A 13,084-nucleotide genomic window follows, 5' to 3' on the forward strand; every position below is an offset into this window, starting at 1 on the left:
ACTCGTTCGGTGGACTGGGAATTAGTAAACAAAGATGGCGGCCAGATATGTTGCTAAAGTTTATCGGTCAGTTTTCAGCATAAACTCAGGGAAAAACTGTAGCGTGTTATCGCTTTTATTGCGATCTCAAGTGGAAAAGCAATCAATAACAAGTCACCGTGCTTTAAGGATATTCTGTAGAGGAATTTGTCTTACACAAGGTAAGTTTCTTATGTGCTTCGTCCAAGCTATAAAATTCCATATTACATAATTCAGTGCCTTATGCAATTAAGATTTCTTTTTTTTACGTCTTCTTTTTTTGCAATTCATACAGCTATTAAACTGTAAGTATTAGTTCAAAGTGGAGTAAATTTTTTTCTTCAGAATTAGCCACCACATGCCATCTAATAAATAAACCCTTGTTGAGCATGCATCTCTAAAGTCATGCTATTTTTTTAGCTTGCATGGTGAAGAGTTCAGACGCTGAATGGAAGTCAAAACTCAGCCCTGAACAGTTCTGGGTCTGTCGGCAAAAGGGAACTGAGCCGGTATGATCATTGGCTGTACATATCTAACTTTAAATGCTGATAATAAGTATAGTGAACCAAACTGATTGCAGAGCTGACACCGCAATCAGTTTGGTTTATTTACACGTGAAGTGACGTCTGGCACTTGCATTTCTACTACAAGAAATCTGGCAACGGAACGTATTCAGAACAGTTTATTTTGCGTCGTGTGGTCCCCTGCATCCAAACGTTTCGTATTGTAACTGGCTACATAATGTTTCACTTATAAGTTTGTGATTGTTAAAGTATTTTTTTAACATTTTAAAGTTTCATCCCAAGATTCATTTCTTCACTTAAGTTAAACAAGAAGTTCCGCTGTAAAAGGGAAAGCCCCCCCTTCATTTCACACCTTTGTGGGCGTGAGATGCAAATCAGTCGTGGCAAGTTGTTGACTCAAGAGTCCTCTGAAAAATATGCCTCAAAATATTATCACTACAGCAATATAAGAAATCAGTTAAGTTCTGATATGGTTAACAAGGGTTATTCTGAAAAGTAAGCCGATTTTATCAGTAAAAGCTGAAGAAAAAGGCACGTGTTGTTTGTCAGTTGTTTATGCTGATGGTTGATTCACAACTGAAGGTGAGAATGGCCAGGCCAGGCCAGGCCCCTTTTATACCGGAACATCCTGTTTAAAACACAGTGGAATCTGCACAACTGTAAAGAGGGTGGTATTGGTGAAGGGGGGAGAGGGGGGGGGGGGGGTAGTTGAAATCAGACCACACTTCACATAAGATGAAGCAGTAATTTTACAGAAATTCCAGGTCAACTGTCGCTGCAAACATTCCAGACATCTTTGCATTAATCTTTTCATAATTTTGTTACCATTTGTTATCTCTGATTTATTTGTAGCCTTGGTCAGGTGAATATGTCAATTTTAAAAGCAAAGGAACTTACAAGTGTGTATGCTGTGACAGTGAATTGTTTAGGTAGGAGTTTGTGAGTTATATGCTCTCTCTGTATACAACCTTGACGCCTTATTTTCTGATCAGCCATTCTGAAGCACTGACCCTCTAATAAGTACATAGAATGAGTTTTAGGGGACAAAATATCCTGTGTGAATACTATTTTCTATTGAGAATGACGTATTATTCTAGAAAGTGACACAGGCATACTCGGAAAAAAGAAATCCAAGTGCTCCTATTAGGAGTCGAACCTAAGACCTTCCGATTACTAGCTCGGATGCGTTACCACTGAGCAACAGGAGACTCGTGGGAGCTAAGGCCATTAAACTAGGTTCATGGGACAAACATCCTGCATACTGCTAGGATTTGAATGTCGAACGTGTGGTATATGAAATAAATGTGATGGTATATTTCCAGCCTGGTGAATGAATGACAATGATGTATTATTCTAGAAAGTGACACAGGCATACTCGCAAAAAATAAATCCGAGTGCTCCTATCAGGAGTCGAACCTAAGACCTAAGACCACGAGTCTCCTGTAGCTCAGTGGAAGAGCATCCAAACTAGTAATCGGAAGGTCTTAGGTTCGACTCCTGATAGGAGCACTCGGATTTCTTTTTTCTGAGTATGCCTGTGTCATTTTCTAAAATAATACATCAGTCTCATTCATTCACCAGGCTGGAAATATACCATCACATTTATTTCACCATTTTCTATTGTTGTCAATGCTTCGTAGTAAGTACTGAATTTCACTTAATCCATACAAGTTCAGTTAAAGTGAATTTGAGAGGAGACACATTTAATGAAACATTTGAATATTAATGCCCAATATATTTATACAATTGTTTTCCACTCCATTAGGCATTTGGCCTAGCTAGACACCTCCCCACCAGTGATTTCAGTTCCCAGAAAGTTTTATACCGGAGGCTCCGTCCGTCCCAAGGTCCAAACCCTTACCCTTTTATGTACCATTTTTGACAGGAAAGGGTAACCCTTTCATATACCTTTCAGGGAGGAAATGGTACCTGTCACATACCTACAGTGGAAACATTCTACAATTTTTCTTTGGGTCTGTTTGAGATATTTTGAAAGGCCTTTTTAAATACCTAAATGACAGTTTTCCCTGCTCTTTTCTATACTTTGAACAGCTCATGAAATCCCTTATCTTTGATATACTTCTATCCTGAAAAGGGTAAACCTTTTGGGCATTGCCTTCCCTTATAGTCCATTATATGGATCACTCCCTCCTGGGCCTGTTTCACTGCATTATTTTTTCTCAACACAGGTCATCCGCCAAGTTTGATTCTGGAACAGGTTGGCCTTCATTCCATACAGCCATAGAAACAACTTCCGGTGTCGGGCAGTCTTCAAGTCAGCTGTCAGTTATTGAGAAACCTGACAACAGCTATGGTATGGTTAGAGTTGAAGTTCTTTGTCGGCAGGTGAGATTCGTGTTATTTATTACAAATGAAATGTTGGAATCTTATCACAAGTATAAGCCAATGAAAAAATCTTAATTCCTGAGGAGAAATACAGACCTCCTGTACACACCTTCCAGACAGTAAATGTTATATCCTTCATTCACCCTTCACAAGACTCATCTATAAATTCAAACTTTGTATCATTTCATTTCACGTCATGTTGTGTCAACACTAGTGAAGAGCTGAATCCTGGAACAAGATGTACAATTACGTTGTCGTTGAATCATGTCGTCTTCTACACTTCCATATAACCCTGGAATCCTCTTTGATTACAAATGCCCCACCCTGGTACCCAACCAAACCTAGATTGGAAATTCCTCATACTTAGGTTGCGTTCGATTGACCATATTCCAGAATGAGAATAAGTGGAATAGTTGTTAGATTTCTCTTTTTTAAGTGAAATTTTGGAAGGCATTTCTGTAACCTTTGGCTGACACATGATAATTTAAGAGCAATTTTGTACTTCAGTAATTCCAAAAACCTCTAATGAGATATATCTCATCATTGTTTGTATTTCCTGTTCTGGAAGAGGGTCGACAGACCTTTATCACACGGCGGCCATGTTAAGTCTCAGGAGAATAAAAAGCTTTGTTTTTGCACGGCTAGCCTCGCACTGAATTTGCATCTGGCCAAGGCTTGCCGTGTGGAAACAAAGTTTTTTATTCCCCCGAGACTCAACATGGCCACTGAGTGATAAGGTTCTATTGAACACACCCTTAGACATACTATATTTCATGTTACTTTTCAGTGTAATTCACATCTTGGTCATGTGTTCCCAGACGGTCCCCCACCCACGGGGCTGAGATACTGCATCAACAGCATATCACTTAAATTCCAACCAGAAGATAAACACCCATAAAGGAGGCTGTTAGGAAATTATCTCAGACTAAAAGCTGGTTGCCATGTCAACACCAATAAATTATCTCCAACAAAAGTACCATTATTTGCAAAATCCAAGCATTCATCAGTGATCAAAGGAAGCCAGGGCTTTTTGCAACAGATGTATATGCCTTGAAAGCCTTGCTGCTCCCAACTTCTGGCTGTATTTTTGTGTACAGACTGGATATCATATATTAAATGAGACATAGTTATGTAATTGAGGTGTAAATTCAAATAATTAGCTTATTACTATTCCTTAATAACTTGAGCATTTCAAACAAAAGAAGATTTGATATTTGGTTGATTTCTTTTGTTTCGGGTAACACAGGAAACAAATTGATACTGCCTTATTTGAATTACAGCTGTATAGTAGCTCTGGTCTAAGAAAAAATGGTAAATATGAGGTAACCAGTTCTTCAAATTTATATCACCCAATGTTCAGTTGGTAAAATAGAGCTGAACTGGAGCAATTTGGATTAAAGGCCAAGCATTTCGCATTCACCCTCTCATAACAGGCCCTTCTTGTGGAAGCCTGAGTATACTATAGGAATGTTAGCCTTTGGACAAGCTCCCTGAGCTTATCTATATATATACCCTACAGGCCTGCAATGTTGTTGATTACTGATTCACCTCATATTGTGTTACCATGATTATGATTGATAGCTACTGACAGTTGCTGATTACTGTTTTCAATGAACAAGCAATTGCCGACAATCATATGAATAAATGAAGAACACATTTTATTGAACATATCAAAGCCATGCTACATGTACTGCAGTTCTAGGTTAATACATTGCGCTGTTCGTATTTACAAGCAAACTAGGAAATTATTTAAGGCAACAGACTCTTCAGGTAGAGGAATATTTTAGGGGCAGTTCTTATCGGTATTATTACTGAAGTTATGAGTTGTTGAGCCCTTTGAGAAATACTTATTACATTCAAACTACCTAAAAATGTTACTGTTATTTTTAGAAAAGTTACTACATTTTTTCAAAGTATACAGTCATGTTAATCAGATCTAACTTCATCCATCTTCATCCTTCTTCTTACTGTTATTTAATTTACTACTAAATTAATTAATTTGCTATGATTGTTTTTATTCATTATCATTTGAGCTCTGTAAATTGTTCTAAGTATTAGTTGTCCACCTCAATTAGCCTTTGCTACATGTACTTGATGGTGACTGATACATTCACCGATAATTCCTAGCAGATGAAATCCCTAAAAACATGCACAAAAATGAACAGAAAAGTTCTGAAAACTTCAAACCTGTCACACGCAACATTGTTGTTGTACAGGGAAAGGTGTAATTTCAAAAAACATAATGGCTTTCTATGTGCCTATAATTGTTGTTGATGCTACAATTTTCACTACAGTGGTATTTCACTCAACAAATAAAATCTAGTTTTTCAATGCAAGTAATTGCTTTATTATCAAGCCATCTGAACAGGTATTCCAATGTGCACCTACTGGGTGTCCTTGATTCTGGACAGTCATAAACTATTCTTATCATTAAGATGCTTAGTTCTGTACTCTACAATAAGTGCGTATACTGTGCATCTACTCTAAGTGTATGGGAATGCAACATTGTATTTAATTGTATTGGTAGTTTTTTATTTTTTAAACAAATCATGTCTAGTAAACAAGGCTGATATTTACATTGTATTTTGCTACATGATTACATTAATGCATGCTTGTTAAATACCATAATAATTTAAAATGATAGCATGTGCTTATACTTTTTATGTTGCACCTAATATCGAGATATAGGGCTATGTGTTTAAATCTTATAGAAGTGGTTACTTTAGAAAATATCCATAAGTTATGGAGGGAAACGTATCAGAACTACCCTCTTTTACTTTAAATTATATTTATTAAATTAATGACATCGGCTTTAGAACCTGGGGTGTTTATTGTTAGGCACATCCTTGTACCTCTTCAGCTCATAATTTCTTCTGGCCAGGTGAAAATGGGTTCTTTTGGTTGAGATGCATTGAGCTGAGGGTGTGATTGACAACTCTATGGTGTGCTTCATCTGCGCGTATTGCCAGGATCACATCTCGCATCACTGCTCCTTCCTACAAATGAATTTCCAAATTTCCAAATTGTAAAACTACCTAGTGAAGAAATGTTTACAGCAGATTTACAGATGTTTTAACCTAATTATAAGTACTCTTTCCTATAACCAGAACTTTACAGAAGATTGGAGTGTATACAGAAATATTTTTTTCATGCTTAAGTCTAATGATCACCATAACTTAGATTGAACCATTGTAACCTTGAACTAATTATCTTCTTGTATTTATATCTCTCGCATTCTAATGCAGACTTTATTTATTTTCCTTTATTTCTGTCGGTTTTGTCGGCGACTGGGTACTAAAATGGCGCGAGCGTGTTCAGTTTTAAAACTGATACGGAAATTTCATCATGCTCACGTGCGAAACAAGGCCAGTTTTAGGCTGAAAAGTAAGGCCATTTTAACGAGTTTTCCACGGTGAATTTTTCTGAAAATTGGCTCAATGTAAGGATTTAGCTGGTATTTGTACTCTAAAAAATCTTAGGGAGAATATTATTATGCATGGACAACTGCAATAAATGGCAAAAACTAAAACTGTAGAAATTGGCCTAACGTATGTACAGAATTTGTTTTGACTTTAAGCTGGAGTTTCTCTCTTCTTTACACAAAAAAAATTGCGAAATTTTACTGTGCAAAATTTGAACAAACCCGTTTTGAAACTAGCTAGAAGTGAAGGAATCAAGAGAGGTATCACCTGCTGGTTGCCATGGAAATGGGGTTAACTAGTTGTAACGGTGTTTTTAGCAAAGCATAAGGACTTAGGTACTCGAAACTATGTTTGAACCCAGATATTTTCACAGGGCTGAAAGAACCAGAAGATCAAGAAGTATATATATCACTACCAGCAAAAACTGAAGAACTAGTATAGAGCCACCTTAATTGCACTTGAAAACATTAACTTTAACCTAATCTCGAGGGAAAATAAAGTTTATGTCTGTCTGTCTGTCTGTCTGTCTGTCTGTCTGTCTGTCTGTCTGTATGTATGTATGTATGTATGTATGTATGTATGTATGTATGTATGTATGTATGTATGTATGTATGTAGATTAAAAGGATAGCGTGCATAAGGAGAGGGGCAACTTATTACAAATTCAATATTTATTTTATTTATAATTCGTAATACCTTCAGTCTCCAGTAGTTAATGGCAAGAGTTGGTGCAGGTTTTGTTTTCCAGATAACTAGACTTTCATCATCAATGCACTGTAAAACAGAAAAAATTTCATGTTCATGTGCATGTTAGTGTTGTTGACTTATGGTTGGTGCTTTGTACTTTCAGTACTAGAGGCCAGAGGGACTGCGCTCTGTGCCTCACCTCTGTTACAACTACAATGTCAAAAAAGAAACTATTACACTACTCCTGCTTTAAGTACAAGTGACCTGTCAGAGAAACCGTGCAAATATTAGGTTAAAAATTAGGCTAAACAAATGTCAATACCACCATCACTCCAAAGAAAACCATCAAAAAACGACAATTAAAGTGTACAGTATTAGGATGAAAATTAGGCAAACCTGACAGCAACACCTCCATAACTATTAAAGAAGGCGAAAATTAGGGTGTATAGCATTAGGTTGACAAATATGCTACACTAACCACACCACCATCACCCCCAAAAAAGTGACAAGAAGCCGAAAATTACACGTAGAGTCAATAGTATTTTTTTAACCATTTATCCATTGTCGCACATTACATTGCTAACCTTACAGTACTTTTTGTTTTGCTATGGCTACGGGTAGTCGCTACCTACAGAGTGTACTGACTATTTGCATATTTTGAAAACTTAATAAAACAAATACATTCCAGTGACAGTGCATACTCGTTACATTTCAATGATGCACGGCTTGTCTATGGCACTACAACAATGAGAGAATTTTACAAAAAAAGGAAAAAAAAAAACAATCAACCCTTTTCGGAGAGAGGAGTACTTCTCGATAAAAACATATAATTAAGACCAATTTTCAAGGTTGTATTTAATGGGTATCTTACTGATAAAGTCGTGAATGGAGATGGCCATGCTATTTAACTTGTTAATAGTATTACACTAAACATTACGCCAAACTAAGACAAACACCACCATCACTCAAACAAGAAAAAAAATATGTATTTAGTGTATCAGAATGAAAATTAAGTTAAACTAATTATACCAACACCACCATCACTCAAAAAAGTGAAGAACAGCCAAAATAAGTGTATAGCATTAGGATGAAAAAAAGGCCAAAATCCATAGTCTATAGCATTATGATGAAAATTAAGCCAAAATTCATAGTCTATAGTATTACGATGAAAATTAGGCTAAAACCCATAGTCTATAGTATTAGGATGAAAATGAGGCTAAATCCATAGTCTATAGTCTCACCATGAATATTAGGCCAAAATCTATACTCTGTAGTATTACCATAAAAATAGTATTAAACTCCATAGTCTATAGTATTAGCATGAAAATTAGGCCCAAATCCATAGTTTGTAGTGTTAGGATGAAAATACGGACAAAATCCATAGTTTATAGTATTATGAGGAAAATTAGGTCAAAATCCATAGTCTATAGTATTAGGATTAGCAAAAATTCATAGTCTACAGACCATCAGACATTTTATTGAAATGAACGTCACTGAGAATGCGTGTCCTAAACAACGGGTATTCGACGAACGAGATGCTCCTGTCAAAATCATCTTACCTTTCAAAGACCAGAAAAAAGTGAACAAGGTAAGACACCAACTTACTGATCTCAGCTAAAAGGATGATACAGATGCTGATTTCCGGTTGTACATCAGCACATGCTAATTTTACTTCTTATATTGAACTTGAAAATAACCGTCGGACAAACAAAACATCACGCTTTTATATATATCGTTAACTTCTATAGTTAGATCCTTTTCGAAAAATTTGTCGATTCTATAGTTAAATACCATGTAAATTACGCGAAAATCAATAGTCTATAGTATTAGGATGAAAATAAGCCCAAAATCCATAGTCTAGTATTACCATGAAGATTAGACCAAAATCCATAGTCTATAGTATAAGGATTAAGCCAAAATTCATAGTCTACAGACCATCAGACATTTTATTGAAATGAACGTTACTGAGAATGCATGTCCTAAACAACAGGTATCCGAGGAACGAGATGCTTCTGTCAAAATCATCTTACCTTTCAAAGACCAGAAATCAGTAAACAAGGTAAGACATCAACTTACTGATCTAAGCCAAAAGGATGATACAGATGCTGATTTCCGGTTGTATATAAGCACATGCTAATTTCACTTCTTATATTTAACTTGAAAATAACAGTCGGACAGTCAAAACATTACGTTTTTATATCGTTAACTTCTATAGTTAAATCCTTCTCGAAAAATTTGTTGATTCTATAGTAATACCATGTAAATTACGCGAAAATCAATAGTCTATAGTATTAGGATGAAAATAAGCCCAAAATCCATAGTCTAGTATTACCATGAAGATTAGACCAAAATCCATAGTCTATAGTATAAGGATAAAAATAAGTGCTAAATCCATAGTATATAGCATTAGGAAGAAATAAGGCCAAAATCCATAGTCTATAGTATTAGGGTGAAAATCAGACCAAAATGCATAGTCTATAGTATTAGGATGAAAAATAGGCCAAAATTCATAGTCTATAGTATTACGCTGAAAATTAGGCCAAAATCGATAGTGTATAGTATTAGAAGGAGAATTAGGTCAAAATCCATAGTGTATAGTTTTAGGGTGAAAATCAGATCAAAATGCATAGTGTATAGTATTAGGATGAAAATAAGGCCAAATTTCACCGTCTATAGTATTAGCATGGAAATCAGACCAAAATGCCTAGTCTATACTATTAGGATAAAAATTAGGCCAAAAATGTGAAAATCAGATCAAAATACATAGTCCATAGTATTAGGATGAATGTTAGGCCAAAATCAGATCAAAATACATAGTCCATACTATTAAGATGGAAATTAGGCTGAAATTCATTGTCTATAGTATTAGGGTGAAAATCAGACCAAAATACATAGTCTATAGTATTAGGATGAATATTAGGCCAAAAATGTCAAAATCAGATAAAAATACACGGTCTATACTATTAAGATGGAAATTAAACTAAAATTCATTGTCTATAGTATTAGGCTGAAAATCAGACCAAAATGCCTAGTAAATAGTATTAGGATAAGAATTAGACCAAATTTATAGTTTATGGTCTTAGGGTGAAAATTAGACCAAAATGCATAGTCTATAGTATCAGGATGAAAATTAGTCCAAAATTCAGTCTATAGTATAATGCTGCAAATTAGGCCAAAACCCATAGTCTATAGTATTAAGTTGAAAATCAGACCCAAATGCATAGCCTATAGCATTAGGATGAAAATTAGGCCAAAATTCATAGTGTATAGTATTACATTAAAAATTAGGCCAAAATTCATAGCGTATAGTATTAGGGTGAAAATCAGACCAATATGCATAGTCTGTAGTATTAGGATGAGACTTAGGCCAAAACTCGTAGTCTATAGCATTAAGATGAAAATTAGGCCAAAATTCATTGTCTATAGTATTAGGGTGAAAATCAGACCAAAATACATAGTCTATAGTATTAGGATGAATATTAGGCCAAAACTCTCATAATCAGATAAAAATACACGGTCTATACTATTAAGATGGAAATTAAACTAAAATTCATTGTCTATAGTATTAGGCTGAAAATCATACCAAAATGCCTAGTAAATAGTATTAGGATAAGAATTAAGCCAAAATTTATAGTTTTTGGTCTTAGGGTGAAAATTAGACCAAAATTCATAGTGTATAGTATTACATTGAAAATTGGGCCAAAATTCATAGCGTATAGTATTAGGATGAAAATCAGACCAAAATGCATAGTCTATAGTATTAGAATGAGACTTACGCCAAAACTCGTAGTCTACAGTATTAAGATGAAAATTAGGCCAAAATGCATAGTCTATACTATTTGGGTGGAAATCAGACCAAAATGCATAGTCTATAGTATTAGGATGAAAATTAGGCCAAAATTCATAGTCTATAGTATTAGGATAAGACTTAGGCCAAAACTCGTAGTCTATAGTAATGAGATTAAAATTAGGCCAAAATTCATAGTCTATAGTATTGAGATGAAAATTAGGCCAAAATTCATAGTCTATAGTATTAGGGTGAATATTAGGCCAAAAATGTCAGAATCAGATAAAAATACATGGTCTATACCATTAAGATGGAAATTAAACTAAAATTCATTGTCTATAGTATTAGGCTGAAAATCAGACCAAAATGCCTAGTAAATAGTATTAGGATGAGAATTAGGCCAAAATTTATAGTTTATAGTCTTACGGTGAACATTAGACCAAAATGCATAGTCTATAGTATCAGGATGAAAATTAGTCCAAAATTCACAGTCTATAGTATTATGCTGCAAATTAGGCCGAAACCCATAGTCTAAAGTATTAGGGAGAAAATCAGACCCAAATGCATAGCCTATAGTATTAGGATAAATATTAAGCCAAAATTCATAGTGTATACTATTACATTGAAAATTAGGCCAAAATTCATAGCGTATAGTATTAGGGTGAAAATCAGACCAAAATGCACAGTCTACAGTATTAGGATGAAACCTGGGCAAAAATTCGTAGTCTATAGTATAACGATGAAAATTATACCAAAATCTATAATCTATAGTATTTGGGTGGAAATCAGACCAAAATGCATAGTCTATCGTATTAGGATGAAAATTACCCCAAAATTCATAGTCTATAGTATTAGGGTGAGAATCAGACCCAAATGCATAGCCTATAGTATTAGGATAAAAATTAGATCAAAATTCATAGTGTATAGTATTACATTAAAGATTGGGCCAAAATTCATAGCGTATAGTATTAGGGTGACAATCAGACCAAAATGCATAGTTTATAGTATTAGGATGAGACTTAGGCCAAAACTCGTAGTCTACAGTATTAAGATGAAAATTAGGCCAAAATGCATAGTCTATAGTATTTGGGTGGAAATCAGACCAAAATGCATAGTCTATAGTATTAGGATGAAAATTAGGCCAAAATTCATAGTCTATAGTATTAGGATAAGACTTAGGCCAAAACTCATAGTCTATAGTATTAAGATGAAAATTAGGCCATAATTCATAGTCTATAGTATTAAGATGAAAATTAGGCCAAAATTCATAGTCAATAGTATTAGGGTGAAAATCAGACCAAAATACATAGTCTATAATATTAGGATGAATATTAGGCCAAAAATGTCAAAATCAGATAAAAATACATGGTCTATACCATTAAGATGAAAATTAACCTAAAATTCGTTGTCTATAGTATTAGGCTGAAAATCAGACCAAAATGCCTAGTAAATAGTATTAGGATCAGAATTAGGCCAAAATTTATAGTTTATGGTCTTAGGGTGAAAATTAGACCAAAATGCATAGTCTATAGTATTAGGATGAGACTTTGGCCAAAACTCGTAGTCTATAGCATTAAGATGAAAATTAGGCCAAAATTCATTGTCTATAGTATTAGGGTGAAAATCAGACCAAAATACATAGTCTATAGTATTAGGATGAATATTAGGCCAAAAATCTCATAATCAGATAAAAAAAAAACACGGTCTTTACTATAAGGATGGAAATTAAACTAAAATTCATTGTCTATAGTATTAGGCTGAAAATCAGACCAAAATGCCTAGTAAATAGTATTAGGATGAGAATTAGGCCAAAATTTATAGTTTATGGTCTTAGGGTGAAAATTAGACCAAAATGCATAGTCTATAGTATCAGGATGAAAATTAGTCCAAAATTCACAGTCTATAGTATTATGCTGCAAATTAGGCCAAAACCCATAGTCTATAGTATTAGGGTGAAAATCAGACCCAAATGCATAGCCTATAGTATTAGGATAAAAATTAGACCAAAATTCATAGTGTATAGTATTACATTGAAAATTGGGCAAAAATTCATAGCGTATAGTATAAGGGTGAAAATCAGACCAAAATGCATAGTCTATAGTATTTGGGTGGAAGTCAGACCAAAATGCATAGTCTATAGTATTAGGATGAAAATTAGCCCAAAATTCATAGTCTATAGTATTAGGGTAAAAATCAGACCAAAATGCATAGTCTATAGTATTAGGATGAGACTTAGGCCAAAATTCGTAGTCTATAGTATTAAGATGAAAATTAGGCCAAAATGCATAGTCTATAGTATTT

At 34.5% G+C, this 13,084-nt stretch overlaps 2 protein-coding genes across 2 annotated transcripts in view; one reads left to right on the plus strand and one right to left on the minus strand.

The window, feature by feature from the left end:
* On the plus strand, window positions 1-5,427 carry LOC146461650 (uncharacterized). Its single transcript, XM_085086529.1, has 5 exons — window positions 1-200; window positions 439-527; window positions 1,395-1,471; window positions 2,732-2,888; window positions 3,676-5,427. Exons 1-5 carry the CDS (start codon window positions 35-37, stop codon window positions 3,784-3,786), a joined length of 600 nt encoding a protein of 199 aa, XP_084942655.1. The 5' UTR covers window positions 1-34; the 3' UTR covers window positions 3,787-5,427.
* The window catches only part of LOC146461651 (uncharacterized), a 24,196-nt gene continuing 15,641 nt past the window's right edge, over window positions 4,530-13,084 (minus strand). Inside the window, exons 8-9 of the mRNA XM_085086528.1 lie at window positions 7,006-7,083; window positions 4,530-5,884 (exon numbers count right to left, since the gene is read on the minus strand). Coding sequence (XP_084942654.1) covers window positions 5,750-5,884; window positions 7,006-7,083 — 213 coding nt within the window. The 3' untranslated portion in view covers window positions 4,530-5,749. The remainder of the gene's footprint in view (window positions 5,885-7,005; window positions 7,084-13,084) is intronic.

This window comes from Pavona decussata, unplaced genomic scaffold (assembly GCF_977016875.1).
Source record: "Pavona decussata unplaced genomic scaffold, jaPavDecu1.1 SCAFFOLD_195, whole genome shotgun sequence".
NCBI lineage: Eukaryota > Metazoa > Cnidaria > Anthozoa > Scleractinia > Agariciidae > Pavona > Pavona decussata.